This window comes from Ascaphus truei, chromosome 4 (genome assembly GCF_040206685.1).
Source record: "Ascaphus truei isolate aAscTru1 chromosome 4, aAscTru1.hap1, whole genome shotgun sequence".
In the NCBI taxonomy this organism is placed as follows: domain Eukaryota; kingdom Metazoa; phylum Chordata; class Amphibia; order Anura; family Ascaphidae; genus Ascaphus; species Ascaphus truei.
In genome coordinates, this window is record NC_134486.1 from 265,010,556 (window position 1) to 265,032,481 (window position 21,926).

At 39.8% G+C, this 21,926-nt stretch overlaps 1 protein-coding gene across 2 annotated transcripts; it reads left to right on the forward strand.

Annotated features, from left to right (window-relative positions):
• The first annotated feature begins 503 nt into the window (after positions 1-503).
• Positions 504-16,273, forward strand: GJA10 (gap junction protein alpha 10). 2 transcript variants are annotated; one of them, XM_075597460.1, is made up of 3 exons: positions 504-628; positions 871-2,473; positions 12,399-16,273. In XM_075597460.1, the coding sequence occupies exons 2-3, from the start codon at positions 887-889 to the stop codon at positions 12,435-12,437; spliced, it is 1,626 nt and encodes a 541-aa protein (XP_075453575.1). In that variant the 5' UTR covers positions 504-628; positions 871-886; the 3' UTR covers positions 12,438-16,273. The 2 variants fall into 2 exon arrangements, with proteins under 2 accessions (XP_075453575.1, XP_075453574.1); XM_075597459.1 differs by lacking the exon at positions 12,399-16,273 and having other exon boundaries at positions 871-2,527.
• The last annotated feature ends 5,653 nt before the right edge of the window (positions 16,274-21,926 follow it).

Consider the following 21,926-nt stretch of genomic DNA (forward strand, 5'->3'; position numbering starts at 1 on the left):
TGCTGTGAGCATATAACAATGTATACAAATCAAATCCACAATTCAAAAATATACTTCAAAATCAGCCTGTTGGGCAGGATAGCTATCTGTAAAGATGGATGTTCCTGCTCTCTCCTGCCAGTGCTCTAAATAACACATGGTGCAGCCAAGCAGAAGATCAGACGTGTCCGATTGATTAGTCTGCACTGACGAGCTAGGGAACTGGTAAAGCAGAAACAAACACACAAATACAAAATAGCAGTCGCAGATTGTGAGGAATGTGCTCTACTGTCTTTATTTAAGCAAAGAAAATAGGGTGATTGAGCAGATCTTGTAGGTGAGAGTACAACTGAATATAAGTGCCTGTGGATATCCTGAAACACAGCAGTTGAAGATGAGCCTCAGGGTGGCTTAGTGTCTCACCACAGTAATTACAATATAGTTTGGCTGGAGGCTGTTTAGCGACCGCATAATCAATTGCTGGTTTTATACTTTGGTTCATCAATTACAACTCCCAGAACTATGAATTATGTTCTGTGTGTCATTGGTTTATGTTCTCCTAATTCTTTTTTTTTTATAAAGTCGGTGCGACCTTCCACCATACATCAAGAATGTGCCAGTAACACAGAGCTTTATTTCCAGATACAAGGTAAGTGAAATGAAATCCTGTCATCTTATTTTAATTACTTCTAATATAATAATCATGTTTGGCATATAAACAAGTTGTTTAGTTTAAACATGTGTAGACAGATCCAACAAATAGCTTTGAATCTGATTTTGAGTATTGTCCTTTACAAAATGGCAGGTAATTGCTAATACATTTTATTGGAAAACAGTCCATGTCTTTATTAGGTTCTGTTGTCTATTTAAATGTGATGTTCTGTGTTACAGACATGATAGTGTGAAAATGGGGGACTGGAATTTGCTGGGAAGCATATTAGAAGAAGTTCACATCCACTCTACCATAGTGGGTAAAATCTGGCTCACTATCCTCTTTATATTCCGGATGCTTGTTCTTGGAGTTGCTGCTGAAGATGTTTGGGATGATGAACAAGAGGACTTTATTTGCAACACGGAACAGCCAGGTTGCAGGAATGTTTGCTATGACAAAGCCTTCCCTATCTCGCTCATCAGATACTGGGTTTTACAAATTATATTTGTGTCATCTCCATCCCTTGTTTACATGGGACATGCACTTTACAGACTCAGGGCCCTGGAAAAAGAGAGGCAGAAGAAGAAAGCACAGCTAAGAGCAGAGCTGGAGGAACTGGAGACTCTTATTGATGAACACAGGAGACTGGAAAGGGAACTGAGGAAGCTAGAAGAACAAAAGAAAGTAAACAAGGCTCCCCTCAGAGGCTCTCTATTACGCACATATGTCCTTCATATCTTAACCAGGTCTGTGGTAGAAGTTGGCTTTATGATAGGCCAGTATTTGCTGTATGGATTTGACTTGCCTCCTCTGTATAAATGCACACGCTTCCCCTGTCCAAACATAGTGGACTGTTTCGTCTCTAGGCCGACTGAGAAGACCATTTTCATGGTATTTATGCACAGCATAGCAGCAGTTTCCTTGTTTCTAAACATTTTAGAAATCTTTCACTTAGGGATCAAGAAAATAAGACAAGGGCTTTATGGGAGGCAGAGTGCTGAGGTCACAGAGGATGAAATAAGCATTTGCAAGTCTAAGAAAAACTCAGTGCAGCAGGTTTGCTTGATGAGCAATTCTTCCCCAAACAAAAGCATCCCGTTGTCTCCAAGTGGCTACAGGTTGCTGCCAGAGCAGCAAATGGACTCTGTTGGGCTGCCAGCTTATCTACCACCAACCCAGGACTTTAAGGAAGGGCAAATGGTCAATGACCAAAATCAGTATGGGAAAGGGATGGTCCCTGACCAGTACCGGGGCAGTAGGGATCATATTAACACAGATCAGCACAGTGGGCAGTTAAACTTGCACTGCAAGCAAGATTCAAGATGTGTGGAGCGCAGCAGGATAAGCAATCACATGGATCAGTACCACGGGCAGATCCTGAGCAGGATTCCTGATCAGCACCATGGAGAGCAGCCCCTCTCCACACTGCAGAAAAGGAACCCGTCCTCCAGCAGTGAGGACTCCCACAAGAAGTCCCAGCACTACAACAACTGCATGGGGTCCAAGAGCTGCCTAAAAAGCCAGCAGTCCTTGGACCAAACCAGGCACAGCACAGTGCACCCCCTCAGATCTTGCCTGCACTCCAGCCACATGGAGCTGCCCTCTGCCCGGCGCAAGTACAGCAGGGTCAGCAGCTGCAAGGACTTCGCCGAAGATCGCAGGGACTCTATGGAAAGCGCCGACCGGAATGTCAGCTGCACTTCCAGGGGGCTGTCTGAGAGCAGGCTGGCCAGTGACCCAGAGAGCTCCGACTCCAGGAACGGTTCAGGGTCCGAGTCCAGGAGGCGAGAGGAGAGTCCAAGAATCACACCGCCTCCTCCATCCGGGCGCAGAATGTCAATGGCAAGTAGAGGCAGGCAGTCACAGGCTAATCCTCTTTACAGGCTGCTGGTCTAGACCCAGGCTAGTACTTTGCACTTTGGCTATGTTGTTTTTCCATTGCTTGCTGTATGCATTTGGTATTACATATTATATGCACTACTGAGTAGGGCAAAGGGTAACCATGGGGTAGGCAGCATGGGTTTGTGTTAGGGTTATTACCACATTCAAGGTCTGTCGTGTATAGCCATGCTATGCCCTTATATGTAAATCGTAAGTTTGGTTAAGGAGGTACAGTATACTGTCCCAATACAATGCACCCTCCCAACAGGTTGCTCATTTTCAGGATAATATGGTAAGAATGTCCTTTGAAAACCTGCACCTGAGATTTGCAGTCCTGACAAACCAATTTAGACATACAGGAACAGAAATCCTTGAATGCTTATGGGTAGAAGTTAAAAATCCAAACTGCTCCTCCAAAAAATGTCAAAGCTAATTGGCAGGTATGTAATGACTTAAGAATAGGTAACAGATAATAAATGAGAAGGAAAACATCCTGCATCTTTAAGTTAAAGTTTTATTTAAATTAAAATAATTTTTTAACGAATTCAAACTGATTTTAACTAATCGCTTTGATCAATAAAGTCTGTGATTACAGCTAAATTAGACGCAAAGACAAATATTTCAGTGGTATAAAAGTGTGCCATGATATAATTACCTGTGTAGTTAACAGGGAAATGTCAGAATATCTTAAATGTTAAGTGGTTTGCATGGAATACATGACAGCTCTTCAAACAATGATCTACTGTATCTGCTCCATAGGTCAAACAGACAAGAATTGAGGATTATTATGTCAAACTAACCTAAATTGAGATAAAACAGATGTTTATAATGGCAGATTAAATAGGTTGGATGAAACCCTGGCTACCGGAGGGGCTAACAACACATTACATGTATATGCCTTGCCGGACCATATGGCAGTTAAAGGGTTAAGTGTTGATTTTTTTTCTAAATAGGCAATTTCCAGTGGGATGAATATTCAGATACAGGATGATAGATTTGAATGCTTGTTTTTAATTAAGTTAAAGCAGCCTAAGGGTGAGGAGTACCACTCTTGTATGTGTTCGACTGGGTTATATTTTCCACATTAGTAAATAAAGAAAAGCATACAGTTTAAACGGAACAAACTAGGGGATATTATAGGATTATACCAATTGCTCATAAAGTCAAAGGGGCTTTTTTTTTTTAATTTTTCAACAAATAGATACTTCTTTCAAACATTATTCCACTTATTTGGATTTTATGAATAATTTAAATCATTGGCTCATGTTTTCAGTACGTAGACATACAGTAGGACTCAATGTATAACCAGCTCACTCTGGGGTATTATTTAAGTGATCTGTGACAAAGTAAATGCAGATGATTGATGCCTTAAAAATAGATCAGTACAATTATAATATTGAGATAGAATTTTGCAGGTACAGTCCCTGCCTTGAGGAGATTGCAATTCCATTCTTATTGAGTGATGCACAGGGAGATAAAGTGACTTGCCCATGGTCACAATGAGAGTGGATACTGGGATTTAAAGGTGTATCCCAAGTTAAATGCTCCTCTTTTTAACATGGCGGGGAAGCAGAAGGTCTTCAGAAGAGAAACACGTTAATTTCAGTCCCTGGGACTCCCTGCTTTCCAAGATCCTTCCCGGGAATGATAGCGTCTGCATTCCACGGTTATTTAAATCCTCCTGCCGCGTGGGCCAATAGGAAGCCATGACGGATGACATTGCAGCTTCCTATTGGCTCACTGGAGGCTCGAGAATTTGTTTCTGGCACTACTTTTCTAAGGGGTCTAGAGATCCCCTGTGTCCAAACCACATCCAAGTAATATGGGGGGCATAAAAAGGAAATCTGTAGTAATAACCTTTAAACCAGATTGACTCATTTGAAAGGCAGTAACATTACCACTCAGCTACTCCTTCGGCCCAATCATCTTCTATTTTTTCTTCTTCACAACAATGGGGTCATCTGTAGCTAAACATTAAAGGATGTAGAAAAAAAAAAAGTAGTTGATAAGACAGAAACTTACAGTGTTAGAATTGAAGAGAAGAAAAGGACACAAAAGGGCAATATTCAATGTAAGGATGATTATCGCCTCTTATGCCAGAGGGGCAGTCGACGCATTTCAGTGCAATGGCAGGAAAAGGTTCAATATGTGTAGGGAAGCCAAATACTGTACATTGGTGTGGATGTTTGAGTTGTCTATTTGTCGCCAGAGGGGAGTGCGATGCATTGTCAGTGGGTGAGGGGAACATGACACGTGAATTTTACTCAGTTCAGCCTCCTCGGATATAGAAGGCGCGCACGACGGAGCGCATGCGTCACGCATGCCTGTAGCTTGAGCAATCCATGGCCTTTGGGATTTCTATGATGCGCGCGATGGGGAGGCATGGCGAAGGCGGGGCTGGGACGTCATGAGGCTGGTTCACCCTCATTGGGTGAACGGCTCACGTGACCCGGCCGCCACGCAACAAAAACAAAATTATCCTAACGTGCGCACTCGCGCGCACTATGGACGGCCTCATAGACCCCCTACATTTTGTTAGGGCTGCACGCGCTGTAGCTCGCACCATAGCCGCGGCCTCTTGTTTCTGAAGCAGAGGTCTCTCAGTGGTAACTGCACAGTGCGGATTGCTGAGGCCGGGCTCTGTGTTTAGATGGCAGGACATACTATCTACGAGACATTATGTGACATGGCTTTAAACACACGGGATAACACATTCTGTTATATATTAAACATAAAGTCCATATTTGAGCAGCATTTTTGTGTTGATATCTCCAAAACACCATTAACTCCATTAATTGATACTGGCAGATATATTTTAGAGGCTCAGAGCTAGGTTTACAAGAAACACACACAAACTGCTATTGGAAAGAGTTACACGACTTTCAAGTAGCACAGGTTTATTTTTATTTATTTTTTACTTATAGGACTGAAGCAGAGGGTCTCCGGAGCTGAACTGCATTCATTTCAGCTCTGAGGAACCCCTGCTTACTTCCGTTTGTTGGGGCTAACATAATGGCAGCCTTAAATGTCCCACGTGACGCGGGGCAATAGGAAACCGTGATGTCATCCCTTGCTACTTCCTATTGGCCCAAGTGACGAGGGATATTTAAACACGAAGGAGATACCGGCACTCCCAAAGGAGGGAAGTACCTAGGAAAGCAGGGTTCCCCCGGAGCTGAAATTAACACAGTTCAGCTCCGGAAATCCCCTGCTTCAATCCTACAACCAAAGAAAAACAAACTGCCACTTGTTGTGCTGCTTTAAAGCACATAACACAGATATTTCTTATGTTCCCACATGCAGAGTAACAAACTCCAGAAGCTTTCAGGTCTAAAAGGGCAGTCCCTTCTGGGATGAAAGTGAACTAAGGACAATTGAATATTTAATAGGTTAAATATAGCTGATTGAACAAGTATAAGTATTTTTCAATAACTATCTTTAGCTTCTAACATGTCAGTGGTAAACACATGCTGGGGGTCAAGGGGGCGGTTACAATTGATACCTAATGTCTTGAGATAGTTTTGACAGCCCTCAACGTCGCAGGAGCTGAAATGAATGGGGTTCAGCTCTGGAGACATCTGCTTCAGTCCCTTGGATCGCCTCTTTAAAGGGTGAATAAATCATTCTAAAAAAGCCCAGTACACCAATAAGCTATAAAATATGCTGTTGCCCTGCTAGCCAACAAACGGATGCTAGGTCAGACTGCCCATGTAATATTTATATTGAATGCTCTTTTACAAGGGAGATCACATTATGTTCCCCCTACAAAATAGCAATGGCTTGATGTAAAACAGGATGCAGAATTCAGATCCAGCTACACACGTGTTGTTATTGCAGGTTATATGCAACAAATCAGAAACCAGTGTCACAGACCCACAGCCAGATATTCCTATCTTTTGAAAATGTTCGATAAAGCAATTGGAGTTTCTCCTTTGATAAATGCGGTTCTGTTCTTGCCCTACTTTTGCAATATTTACAAGGAAACATTAGCTCGTGTATGAAACATTTCTCTTAACTGATGAGATTGTATTAAAGAATCATATGCTCTCCAAAAAATAGTTTTCCCTCTAGGGTTGAAGCAGGGGGTCTCCGGAGCTGAGCCATGTTAATTTCAGCTCTGGGGACCCCCTGCTCCCCAATATACATACCTCTGTAGTGGGTGCCGGTAGCAGCTCCACAGGTTTCAATGTCCTAGTGATGCGGGACATCACCACTTCCTATTGCTCCGTGTGACGCAAAACCTTTAAACCGCCATTTTGATAGGCCCAACTAGTCCAGCTGGGGGTCCCTCAATGCTGAAATGAATGCGGTTCAGCTCTGGAGACCCCCCTGCTTCAAACCGATTTGCTTTAAGCATCTTGTAAAAATCAGAACTTTACTAATATAAAGTGGCACTTAAAAAAAAAATAGTTTCTTACTGTAACTCTGTCTTCCACCGCCTTTGCTAAAAGCCAGACAGATTTAAAGTACTGACATTATCACTGCAGGATATTACTCCTAACCCTGAATAGTACATACAGTTGCAGCTGTCCAATCATATCAAGCCATTCCAACAGTGAAAAGATTCATCATGATTTGGAAAGTTGACTAAAACAGATCCCCAAAAATTATTATTTTTACATTTCAAATTGCATGTTTTCCTAGAACAAAAATCTGTTTCCCCCCTACATTTGCTGTCTGTATTCTAACAATATCCCTTTACAAGTGGGGTGCACTGTACACAATAAACATATATTTAAAACGACAACTAACATTTGGCTTCAGTTTTTCATTAGCGCATTAAACACTTATATGGGATTATATATCGTTTTATATGAGCCAGGTCTTAACTTTTTAGGCTGATCAGAAAGCTAAGACTTTGCTGTTTTTGATATATTGTGTGGCTACAAATGGCAAACTTGTATCGTTAATTGCAATATAGTTTTGTAGTAGCTGCATTTATCCAGGTAAAAATTGACTATTTCTAGGTTTTGGTCAGAGCTTCGTTAGTGAGCAAACCCCAATTAATTCAATTTATGGCACAAGCGTAGGAATTATATTTAGGTTTCACACACTGCAGGCTTTATCTATATTATTAAGCCGCATTTACTGGTTAGTATTTCACTCTGCAATTTAATATATTGTTATATATATCAAATATGAACATGACTGCACACTTAATAGAATACTATATCTTCTCTATGCATAGTATTGGTCCACAAATATTACTGGATACCTACCGCTGCTAAACCCCTCCTACATGTAATATGTGTAGAAGGCACAAATATTTCAAATTCCTGTATCCTAATCCAGGGGAGCGCAAACTTATTTCCCTGCGCCCCCCTGCCGGCAGTTCCCCTTTCTCCAGGCCCCCCCCCCCCCCGCTTACCTCTGGTCCAGCGTCGGCTCCGACTCATGACGTCACATTGCCATAGCAACGTGACATTACTTGACCTCTCAGCGTCATTTGCTGCCGCGTTGCCATGGCGACGCGTCTAAGAAGCCGCCGGAGCCAAGGTAAGTAGTTCCTATAGAATGAACTAAAGGCTGTACTGAAAATTGCAAAAGATTGCTAATTAGACATTGATGAGTTTATGAATGAGAATCTGAAAGGGTGCATTCCGCATGCCAATACTAGACTAAATTGTTCTTCTTTACATCAGTATACTCAACATAAAAAAGTCTGTCTTACTTGTGTATACTGTTTGTAAGTGAGTCAAGCACATATTTTTTTTACATGACTGTGTAGGAAACAATCTCTTGAATTAATGTGAAATAATAAACACAATGTATAGTGAACCAATGCTGGGGAACTGAATTCACGGTTACATTCTGTGCAATAAAGTGAGACAGATATATTTTCCTCCAGAACCTGCTAAACTAATGTTTTATATTTGTTCATTTATGGGATTGGTCCTGTTGAAACACTTTCACACTAGAGATCTGTAACACTAAGCCCTCTTTCCCACCTTATCACAATAACAAAACACGAAAACTCCTACAAGGGCTATTGACCCAAGAAAATGCTAAAGGCTGTGGAAGTAGTGACAAAGACTAAATTGTAATACAAAAGCCTCGGTTCACCAAACACTGATGGGGAATTGCTACCGCAATCTGCCAATAACTGCATTCAAGTCAATACCTGTAGCATTTTCTGGAATTGATTGCACTGCTAGAACTATTCACCCGACTTATCATGTGAAAGCAGCAAAACGTAAAATCATGCATGTTCTTTTTTTTTAAATAAATCAGTTCTGTAGTATTAAATAATATTGATTTAAAAAAAAATCAACTCTATGCAATTTTTAATTAGTTTTAAAGCATCCTTTGATTTCTTTAGCAGGTTTAACCCACCTCGCCAGCAATGCAAGATCTTTGTAAGATCTTTCCTATTAGTGATACTTTGTTGCCAATACTCCCAGCAATTTGATCTGCAAACTGTAACAATAGATCATCTTACCTTAGTAATATAAGGATACATTGTAACTGCTGAGTTACACTGACTGAAGGATTGATTGGAACTGAAAGGCAGCCATTATGTTATAGCCACACAATCAGGATTTTGACAGATTTATAAAACGAGCAGCAAACGATTGCAGCTTAGGTAAACATGTAGAATTACTATCAGTGGGATACACTGTCACATGCTTTACATATAAAAATAAGAAGAAAAATAGAGGGGAATGTGGTATTGTTGCTGAGTCATCATATATTTGACTTTAAAGCAATCAGTTATAACAGGAGTGCGCAAACTGTCCCCCCTGTGCCCCCTTGTCCCTGTCGTCAAATGACGTTGCGCGGTCATGGCGATGTGTCACCGGAGACAAGGTAATTGAATTTACAGAGGACTCACGTGATCCCCGATACAGAGGCCTCTGCAACCGCCGTGCCCCCCTTTTTGCACACCCCTGAGTTATAGTAGTTGCATTCGAGTATAAAGAAATAGGTTTTGTGGCTGGTTAATGCATTTTGCGGCTGGTTAATGCATTTTGCGGCTGGTTAATGCATTTTGCGGCTGGTTAATGCATTTTGCGGCTGGTTAATGCATTTTGCGGCTGGTTAATGCATTTTGCGATGCCTCTATAAGAGTTGGTAAAATATATAATAAATTAAGACAAATTGAAAAAACAAACAAACAAAAAAAACAAAAAGGAGATTGGTAAAGTCAGATAACCTTATGTTCAACAAACTTTAATGACCACAGTCTTGTTTATTGTATGAAAATAGCTACTTGCAAACCCTGGTCCCCACCCCAAAAAAATGCTAAATTCCAGTTAAACTGCATACAGATGCAGGGACCGTTATTCGAACATTTCACGGAGCCGTTTTCCTGTGCTCAGCTGTATTCCTCGCGGCATTCGCACCTGTGTTTACCGCGGTTGATTTGTTTGAATTTCCTGGATTCTGATTTCTTTGGGTGCAATTCTTCGTATATCCGTGGCAAAAATGTATGAATTGTAATGTGTACAGTACTGTGCTACTGTGTCAATTTCAGGTGTTTAAAAAACAGAACACTAAAATGCCATTTTCTGCACTCGATAAAAACGAGTCAACAAGCGGTACGGTTGGAAGAAATCACGCGCCATGACATGGGTATTCTGAGGTATATAACACGTGAAGTGTTCGAATAACGTCCGCTGCATCTGTACGTCCTGTTTGCTATCATTTCACATTCTTGGAGAATATTCTATAGATGGCTCCTTTTATGTATCAAATCAAACTGGTCTATGCAGTGAATTTCATTGACAATCCTAACAGGTAACACATTATTATTATTATTATTATTATTATTATTAGTGGTCTCAGTGTTGCTAGTTAAGTTAATCTCTCCACACGAAATGTCAATTCAAATTATTTTTTTTGCCATTTAATATACTTGCCAATGCCAAGGTCATTGTCACAAAGCTTTGTTAAAGAGTCCATCCAAGCAGCTTTAAATTTTTTTTAAAGAATTAAAAAAAAAAAAGAATTCTCTTTTTTTGGTTTAATATATGCAGCCGTTGATTACCTTTATTGAAAAACGAATTACCTAAGCTGTTGATTGATTTATTCTCCCGTGATTGATCAGCAAAATCCTGTTTCCCCAGGGTTCACCAAATGGTTGCCTTTCAGTTTCAAATCAATCCTTCAGTCAGTGTAACTCAGCAGCTACAATGTATCCTTATATTATTATGGTAACATTATCTATTGTTACAGTTTACAGCTCAAACTGTTGGGAATATTGGCAACAAACAGGAAAGTGTTACAAATATCTTGCACTGCTGGAGAGTTGTGCTAAAACCTGCTATAGAAATCAAAGGATGTTCTGAATATTAAAACGCATTAAAAATGACATTAAGAGTTCAATAACAAAAATAAAAAACAATCACTTATCTAATACCACAGAATGGATTTATTTAAAAAAAAACATAAGATTTCACGTTTTGCTGCTTTGAAGTGCAAAGCTCTATTATTTATACTGGAGAAGTTTAAGTTTATTATATGTTGATATCTTTTTAATAGACAAACAAGATAGCTCTTTGTAGATGAAACAGTGTTCACAAATCATTTATCCCCTGTACCCAATTTTCCAACTCTATCTGTCCATGAAATGTCTGTGAATTGACTGTATAACATCTGTTCTTTACTTCCTGGTAAAACATTTTTATAAATAAATGTACACCGTTCTGTACATAGTATTGTGCAGGCACATGTCACTGCCCTGTAGATCTTCACCTCTATTTTTTTTTAAGCCCGAGGCACTAAGAGATAAAGTGACACCCAAGGATACACAGAAAACTGACCCTAGGATGAGAGTTTGGTTCAAAGGCAGTGTTCTTATCCACAAGTTATTCCTTTATCCCCAGTATCTTTTTTCTAGATTGTCACATCAGTTTCCTGGATTAAACAGAGTTATGAAATAATGTAGTAGACAGTGGAAACACTTATAAATCGATATTACATTTTAAGACCCTTTGGTCCATGGTCTTGAAAGACAATATACATCTATTTATTACATTTCAATGAACAATAAAAAGTAGCACAAAAAATTAGCACGGTCTGTATGGAATTCATTTGATTCCTCCAAAGAAATTTTTGATCTTGGAAAAATACATTTTGTTGTTGTCGAATGATTAGAAATGATTAGAAATATCATTAAGATCTCAGTGGAAACTGAATTATTGACCCACACATTAAAGTCCAAGCAGCTTAAAAGAAATTAAAAAGATATCCTTTTTTTTTTTAAATATATGTATCCTTTGATTACCTTTATTGAAAACTAATTACCTAAGCTGCCTATCGATTGGTTCTCTTGTTATCGATCAGCAAAATCCTATTTCCCAGGGTTCACTAAATGGCAGCCTTTCAGTTTCAAATCAATCTTTCAGTCAGTGTAACTCAGCAGCGACTATGTATTTTTATATTACTAAGGTAACATTATCTATTGTTACAGTTTAAAACTGCTGGGAACATTGGCAACAAATGATCGCAAACAGGAAAGTGTTACAAACAACTTGCACTGCTGGGGAGGTGGGATAAAGCCTGCTATAGAAATCAAAAGATGCTCAGTACTGTATATTAAAACGCATTAAAAATGCCATTTAGAGTTGAATTTTAAAATAAAAAGGTAGTAAGTATTATCTAATATTACAGAACTGATTTATTTTAAGAAAACACACACACATGTAGGATATTGCTTGGATAGCTCCTTTAAATAGCATGAAAAGGATATGTCATTATTTTGCTGTCTGTTTCCTGTAGTGCACCTAGTTCTAACCCCAGTGATGTACTAGCATGCCTCCTACGTGTCTATTTCCTGTAGTGCACCTAGTTCTAACCCCAGTGATGTACTAGCATGCCTCCTACGTGTCTTTGTGTACCTTCATTTGAAATAAAACTGATGGTTGTTTCTCCTGTTGTTTTGCAGAGCATGCTTCTAGAGCTTTCTTCTATCATGAAAAGATAGTGCCTCATATGATGGAAGAATACTTGCATTAAATTATCTCATGGATGGAGGATTTAAGACAAACACCAGCAGAAATCACAGAGTGATTAGTGAATCAAACTACAGGCCCCACAATCTGTAACGGAGCAAGTGAGCTCAGCATACCAATTACCTGAGGAACTGAGCGACCCCCAATGATTACCTGAGGAACCGAGCGACCCACAGGAAGTGTGGTCACCACAATGATTACCTGAGCAACTGAGCGACCCACAGGAAGTGTGGTCACCACAATGATTACCTGAGGAACTGAGCGACCCACAATGATTACCTGAGGAACTGTGCGACCCACAGGAAGTGTGGTCACCATAATGATTACCTGAGGAAGTGTGGTCACCACATCTACTTTGTGAAATGAGTTCGCCACGACGGCTACCAGCAGAAATGTAGTCACTCACCACAACTATAACGTCAAGAAGTGAAATCAACAAAGCAGTATCTGATTAAGTATGTACACTTTGCCTGAGGACACCATGATTTCATGAGGAAGTCAAGTTACCACAACCATTAACTAAGCTCACTACAGTGATTACCTAAAGAAGTGAGGTCACTACAGTGATTACCTAAAGAAGTGAGGTCACTACAGTGATTACCTAAAGAAGTGAAGTCACTACAGTGATTACCTAAAGAAGTGAGGTCACTACATTGATTACCTAAAGAAGTGAGGTCACTACAGTGATTACCTAAAGAAGTGAGGTCACTACAATGATTACCTAAAGAAGTGAGGTCACTACAATGATTACCTAAAGAAGTGAGGTCACTATAATGATTACCTAAAGAAGTGAGGTCACTACAGTGATTACCTAAAGAAGTGAGGTCACTACAGTGATTACCTAAAGAAGTGAGGTCACTACAGTGATTACCTAAAGAAGTGAGGTCACTACAATGATTACCTAAAGAAGTGAGCTCACTACAGTGATTACCTAAAGAAGTGAGGTCACTACAGTGATTACATAAAGAAGTGAGGTCACTACAGTGATTACCTAAAGAAGTGAGGTCACTACAATGATTACCTAAAGAAGTGAGGTCACTATAATGATTACCTAAAGAAGTGAGGTCACTACTATGATTTCTCGATGAAGTGTACCATGTTATCTGAGAATGTGAAATCACCACAGTTATTACAGCAGAAATGAAATCACCACAGTGATTACAGAGGAATAAATTGCAGCCTGATGCTAGTCTCCATACAGAAGGCCTATTCTCAAGTTTTTGCCCATTCAGTCAGTGAGTTTTTACAAACTAAAGGAGCAAAGATTTAAGTAAATAAGGATGTGAAACAGGATCCGCAGGTATTAAATGTACTGAGAATACAATAGGGAGGGAGATGATCAGAATAAACCTTAAGCTACCAAGGCTGGAATTTATCCAAAAAATGCCAACAAGGCAGTAATAGATTTTAACACCGATATTTTTAGGGAATTTGTTTTTATACAATGTGCCACATTTCAATGAGGTAGTATCGGACCCACGCACGTTTTCTCTGCTATGTTCAACTGTACTGAACCGCTCAGCGCGGACAGTGGGCATTACTGGTATAAGATATGACGTTTAATACTTTGTTTTTAAAGCGTTAATGGCTCAAATGGAACTTCCATAGCAATGGAGCCTGCAATGCATGGAGTTACAGAAGATAGGCTTGTTGTTTTAGGACCGACATTCCGCAGGGTCCCTGTGGCTCTGGAATTATAATCTAAAGTACAAACTATTAAAAGGATCACAGTCTAATTTTGTTCAAGTTGCAGGTCATGTTCAGAAACCCTAAAAATGATCACGCTGCCATGAAGAACAATTGAGTATATTTACATATTTCATACTGTATAAAATAGTGCCAACAATTACAGCTGCCGAACCAGTGGCGTAGCTAGACATGGGCAGGCCTCCAATTATTTTCAGGGCCCCATTAATATTAATGCAGACTGTTATTTTTTTCTCCCTCCCCCTGATCCTCTCTCTAATCATCAGCTCCCCAAACCAGCCCACCCCCTCATCTTCATCAGCTCCCCTCACCAGCTCTCACTCCCCCTCATCATCATCTTTCCTCAGCTCTGTCTCCCATGCCTACCTTTTGGCAGGAGGAGATGATCAGAGAAGCAGCCGGCAGAGGAGCTGTGGCAGCAGACACCAGAAGTTATAAAGACTTCTAGGGTCAGGCAGCTAGAGGGCGCTCCTCCTCTGCCTTGCTGATTCCTTTACCAGCTTATTTGCCATCTCCCTCCACCTGTCTCTACGTGGGAGAGGGGGCGGAGAGAGCGGGCCCCCCAAGAGCACAGGTCCCTGGGCTTTGCCCGGGCTATAGCTACTCCCCCGTGCCGAACCATCTAACTCTTAAATAAAAGAAACTTGTGTGGCAAAAGACACATTTGCTATTGCTGTGCATTAGAATTCCAGTGGAACATTTACAGCTCATATCCAACATTTCAGGTTTGTTGGCAATTTCCTACCTTTAAATGTTTTATTTTTTTCAACACAGGGAGAAAAGTAGTATTTAGACAGTCATCTTCAGTGAATTTTCAGTGGGGGCAAAATGTTTTTTTTTTATTTAACGCATACAATTCAGCATTAATGTATGATAATCCTGGATCTCCTCTTACCTCTCTCATCGTACTTTCAGTGTCTCTTTTGCCAACACCACCTCCTCCTCTATTGATCTCTCTGTGGGGCTACCCCACGGCTCTGTCCTGTGACCCCTTCTTTTTTCTCTTTACACATTCTCTCTAGGTGACATAATCACATCTCTTGGGTTTAAATATCACCTCTATGCTGACGACACACAAATTTACCTCTCAACCCCTGACCTTACACCTGCTATACAGACCAAAGTTTCTGAATGTCTCTCTGGAATATCATCCTGGATGGCCATCCGCCGACTGAAACTTAACAGGGCAAAAACAGAGCTCCTTATACTTCCTCCCAAACCTGGCCCTACTACTTCCACATTAATGTTGGAAGTACCATCATTCACCCAGTAGCCAAGCACGCTGTCTAGGGGTCACACTTGACTCCTCTCTCATATTCGCCCCTCACATTCAAAACATATCTAAAACCTATCGCTTTTTCCTCCGCAATATAACAAAGATACGCCCTTTCCTCTGTTGCTCGACTGCTAAAACTTTGACTCAGGCCCTCATTCTCTCCCGCCTCAATTACTGTAACCTCCTGCTGTCCGGCCTTCCTGCCTCTCACCTGTCTCCCCTACAATCTATCCTAAACGCTGCTGCCAGAATCCCTCTACTATTTCCGAAATCTGTCTCAGCGTCTCCCCTGCTGAAATCACTCTCCTGGCTTCCTATCAAATCACGCATCTCGCACTCAATTCTCCTCCTCACTTTTAAAGCTTTACACACTTCTGCCCCTCCTTACATCAAAGCCCTAATTTCTCACTGTGCACCATCCCGACTCTTGCTTTCTGCTCAAGGATATCTTCTCTCTACCCCCTTTGTATCTAAAGGCCTCTCCTGCCTTAAACCTTTCTCACTGACTGCCCCGCACCTCTGGAATGTCCTTCCCCTCAATACTCAACTAGCACTCTCTCTATCCACTTTTAAGACCCACCTTAAGACACACTTGGTTAAAGAAGCATATGAGTAACACCGTGGCTAATACTATACACGATACATAAAGCTTGGCTCCCTGCAGACGCACTTACCTGAATGACCTCCTACTGTCTCTGTATGTTCTCCCCACCAATTAGATTGTAAGCTCCCCGGAGCAGGGACTCCTCTTCCGAAATATTACTTTTATGTCTGAAGCACTTATTCCCATGATCTGGTATTTGTATTATTTGTTATTTATATGATTGTCACTAATGGCTCTATATAAATAAAGACAAACATACTGTACATACATAATTTTATTTGTGCTTTATGGATGACGTCCCAACACTGATAACTCGTTTTACTCACCTATAAGAACAGAAATGGTGGGTTTGAGTCAATGTAACAAAAAAAAAGTAATTAAAAAATAGTAATAAAAATAATGATGGCAAGAAGTCGTTATGACTCTTGCAAATGTAGGAGATTTCGGTCCAGAACTCTGCCACTCAACTTTATTACTGAATCGAAAATTAGATCACACCACTGCTCGGAAATCCTCAGGTGGAAGACCTTTGTACGTTACGCCTGTGAATTCAACATGGTACTGTATTTCTCAACCATACAACTCATATGCTTTATGATTCTATTATGAACACAAGTTTAGGGGGACAGAGATCAATCTTCAGTTCTAAACCTTGTTACATTTGAGAAAGACCGTAGCATATATTTGCATGTTATACTTAGTTATTTTGTATTTATTTTTCAGTCATGTCGGAAAACAGGATTTCTTTTTAATCTTTCTAGTTTTTTTTTCTTCCCCCTGTAAGATATTGCATGTTATTTTCTTTATATTATTTACCATGTCGGCCCTTGTGTCCTTATAGTAGGAACAATGTATGCACCATTTTTTTTTTCTTTAATATGGTTTGGTCGCAGTCACCTAATAAAATAAATCAGTAATTCCCAACAAGGGGTAGGGGCGGTATCTCCAAGGGTTTCACCAAATAAAATGCTGCGCACTTAGTAAGGCCCCAAACTGCACCTTAGCGTGGGCGGTAGAGCTGTCAATTATAGAAGGTGCTTACGAAGTCTCTCCCCACAATGCTTTGCATCCACTGTGGTTAGGCATTGTTAGGCGTGACTTTGGAACTCTCGCAGTAATTGTCAGCTATGCCACCCATGCTGTCTGCACATACAGAGGTGCAGTTTGGGGTCTTATTAAATGTGTGTTTCCCCCACGGGCTCAGAACACTATACTGCCTGGGATCAGCCGAACGGTTTTTACAGTTACATAGTAGACGAGGTTAAAAAAACGCATACGTCCATCAAGTTCAACCTATGCTAAATTTAGACGACAGAAACTTTATCCTATATCCCTACCTACAGTATATTGATCAAGAAGAAGGCAAACAAAAAACCGCAGTGAAATATCATCCAATGGTATCTCATAAGGGGAAAAATAAATTCCTTCCTGACTCCAATAATGAGATTACTCCCTGGATCAACATCCTCACCATGTTTACTTATTTGGTATATCCCTGTATACCTTTCCTTTCTAAAAAGATGTCCAACCTGTTTTTGAACATATCTATTGCATCTGCCATCATAGTCTCCATGGGTAATGAATTCCACATTTTAACTGCCCTTACTGTAAAGAACCCTTTCCTTTGTTGCTGGTGAAATCTCCTTTCCTCCAACCTTAAGGGATGACCCCAAGTCTTTTGTGCTGCCTTTAGGATGAATAGTACTTTTGAAAGCATCTTGTACTCTCCCCGAATATATTTGTATATAGTTATCATATCCCCTCTTAGACACCTCTTTTCTTTTTTTTTTTGTAACTTGTAATTTTTATTGACACCTCTTTTCTAATGTAAATAAATCTAATTTAGCTAGCCTCTCCTCATAAATCAGATTGTCCATTCCCTTTATTAATTTGCTGGCTCTTTCTCTGCACTTTCTCTTGTTCCATAATGTCTTTTCAAAGGACTGGTGCCCAAATTGTACTCCATATTCAAGGTGTGGTCTTACTAATGCTTTATAAAGGGGCATAATTATGTAGACTTTCCTTCCATCGCCCGTTTAATGCAAGATAAGATCTTGTTTGTCTTTGCAGCTACTGCATGACATTGGGCACTATTGCTAAACCTGCTGTCTACAGGCACTCCTAAATCCTTCTCTATCAAGGATTCCTCTAATTTCTCCCCATTTAATTTGTAAATTGCCTGTTTATTATTGCGTTCCAAATGCATAACCTTACATTTATCTGTATTAAATCTCATCTGCCATTTACCTGTGCTCTATGCCAACCTCCAGGTCATTAATAAACAAGTTAAAAAGCAGAGGTCCCAGCACCGATCCCTGAGGTGATGCACTCACAACTTTAGCCCAACCGGAAAAGTTCTATTTACTACAACTCGCTGGTGTCTATCCCTCGAACAGTTTTTAATCCAGGTGCAAATATTTTCATGCAAGTCGAATTTGCTTTATTTTGTACACTAACCTCTTGTGTGGAACCGTGTCAAACGCCTTTGCAAAATCTGGCTAGAAAACATCAACTGAATTACCCTGGTCTAAAATTCCTACTTACCTCCACAAAGAAACGAATAAAGTTAGTTTGGCATGACCTATTCTTCATAGATCCATGCAGACTATTACTAATAATTTAGTTTTCCATGATATATTCCTGAATATTATCACATATTAAACCTTAAAGTAGCTTCCCCACTATTGATGTCAGTATTACAGGTCTGTAATTCTCCGGTTGTGATCTAGCTCCCTTGTTAAATATAGGCACTACATCTGCTTTACGCCAATCTTGTGGTCCAATATCCTGTGGAAATGGAGTCCGTGAATATTAAATGCAATGGTTTGTCTATTAATGAATTTAACACCTTAAGAACTCTTGGATGTATGCCATCGGGGCCAGGTGCCTTATTTACTTTAATTTTATCAAGTCGCTTATGAACTTCTTCCTCAGTTAACCAATTGTTCGTTAAAATGGAGGTTGTGGCTTCCTCCTGCGGTGCTACTATTGCAATTGATTCTTCCCCGGTAAACAGAGGCAAAGAATATGTTTAATACCTCTGCTTTTTCTTTATCTCCAATAATCTGCCTGTCCATCTCACACTGAAAGGGTCCTATATTTTCTTTTCTAATTTTTTTGTTATTACGGTAGTAAAATAACTTTTTAGGGTTGATCTTACTTTCCATTGCAGTCCTTTTTTCATTATCCATTTTTGCTAATTTGATTACCTTTTTGAAACTTTTGTTACATTCCTTATAATTCTGATATGATGTCTCCATCCCTTCTGATTTCAAGAATCTAAACACCCGCCTCTTCTTTTCCATTTCCTCCCGTATCTGTTTATTTAGCCACATTGGTTTAGACTTAATTTTTTTATATTTATTACCCAAGGGTATACACTGATAAGTGTGCTTTTCTAACATTGTTCTAAAGACTGACCATTTATCTTCCACATTTTTTCCCTACAAAAACATCATCCCAATGTATTCGTTGTAGATTCGTCCTCAGTTTATTAAAATCTGCCTTTCTAAAGTTTAAAGTCTTTGTTGAACACAAGAACTCTGGTTTTTGATAATGTATTTCCAATGAAACCATGTTATGATCCCTGTTACCCGAATGTTCCCAGACGTGAATATTTGTTATTACTTCTACATTGTTTGATATTACCAAATCGAGTATTGTCCCTCTCCTGGTTGGTTCCTCAATAATTTGGGTCATGTAATTGTCTTTAAGCACCCCCAAAAACCTGTTTCCTTTTGTTGTAATGCTAATCTCTTTGCCCCAATTTGTCTGGATAATTAAAATCCCCCATTATGCAAACATGACCCAGTTTTGACACCTTCTCCATTTTCAAAAGTACTTTAGCTTCCTCAATCTCACAGATATCAGGTGGTTTACACCATATCCCTACAAACATTTTCTTTGTACTTTTACCTATTGTTAGCAATAGTTGGATGAGTGGGGGGATAAGATTGATTAATTAGGGTATTGTTGAACAAATATTTTCTAGCAGGGGGTGCACAGGGTAACACATGTTGGGATTGGGAACCACTCTAATAGATATTCAGTATGCTATCTGGTGGTCAGAGGTTAAAATTACAATTGTTCCCCTGAGAAAAAGAAATGTTTTTGTGCTTGCGCCCTTGAAGCTTGCCCTGGTACCCCGGAAAGTAAGTCTGGCTACATCTATTATTATTATTTTTTTTGCAAAAGCAAACATTTGCATTTCTCTGTAATTCCCCTCGTCTCTATCCATAGCAATGTCTAACAAACATATGTACATCATGTCTTACATCTTAACACACCATGAGTTTTTGATGATTTTTTTTGTGTGTTTGCTTAAACAACAGCAGTGTATATTGATTAAGAATTGGAATTATTTTGTTACTAAAAAGAGATAGTATTTTTATAAGGACACTTAGCAAAATATCTCCATCACAAAGCAATACTATATTTTCTGCAAAACAGTACTGAAGTGTAAGCACCAAACATAGAATCTGCAGCACAGTGCGTTCCCCAGTAACCGCCTATAAACCTAAATTAATAACTCCATGAATGTTTTACAAATACTGCATTGAACTACTTTGTTAAACTATGGGAGACACAATATTTTCTTTATACATTTTGCTAAAACAGTTATCCTCCACTTATTAGTTTCTGTTTTGGACAATTCAAATGTCACTGTCAGTGCATATAAACTAAAGATTGTGCTTTTTTTTCTCTACTAAGCAATCTTCTGTCATGGAACACCTTCCGGCACTGTAAGACACATTATAGCCAATTGACTTGAGTAGGCTGCCTGGCAGTGGTGGTGCTAATGTAGGAGCAGCCTTAGCAACGGATTAGGCCGCTGCTGATTCAAGGGGCCTCCTTTCTCCCCCTCCGATCACCGCAGGATGCTAGATGCAGTCAGGTGTGGTGGAGGTAGCGTTTGGCCTGCTGCTTTTCCTGGTCCTGTGTCCAGGAAATATGACGAATATCAGTTGCTTCTCTTGGTCGCATGCTCACAACCAGAAGCCCTAGGATGCGGGAAGGCCGCGCTTCCCTTGCATGCAATAGATGCTCCTACCCACGGCTGTACAAGCGTTCTCTGTGCACTGGAAAGAGAGCACCCCCAGTTAGATACACACAAGGATTACTCTTTTGCCCACAAGTCTCTCCCTACTATCAGGTCACTTTTTCTCCCCCCCCCCCCCCAGCTACTCCCGTTCCCCACCTTTAGGTCACTCTCTCTGTGGTCCCTGTTACTTTCTCTGCTCCCTGTCACACTCTCCCCATGTGCTTAATATACAGTATGTTTGACCTAAAAAAAAAAAATATATATATATATATATATATATATATATATAAAAAACAAATCAAGCGAAAAATGAAGTAGCGCCTCTATAATATCCTGATTAAAGTGAATTCTAAAAGAACCAATTGCTAATCATGGAAGCGTTTAGTGGGGCGGCTAGATATTGGCTGATACACTATGATACGACAATAAATTAATACAATATATAATGCTATTACTCAACAATTGATCCCTAAAAAATGAATGTGTAAAAATCTAAATTTATTTAATAAAAAAGGAAAAAAAACATACCAAAAATTGAAAAGTAAAAAATAAAAAATGAAAAAACAATCAATACACAAAGTCCTGTTCCAATGGCAATAACACCAGGTTCCTGCAGCCCACTTCAAAGGGATCACCAGTCCCTAATCATATCTGGAAAAAAGGACAGAAAAAGAAACAGGCGCACACCTAGTGCATTACCATAATAAAAATTGTATTAAAGGAACATAAAATCTATAAAATGCCCACTCACAAAAGTACAGCAATTAATAGCATGTATGAGATAGGCTCTCATGTGCCAACAGCTCGATCATCAGCGTCTGGCTCAGGTCAGT

Coding starts and splice junctions, on each gene's coding strand:
- GJA10 (XM_075597459.1), top strand. CDS start 887: ATGGGGGACTGGAATTTGCTGGGAAGCATATTAGAAGAAGTTCACATC.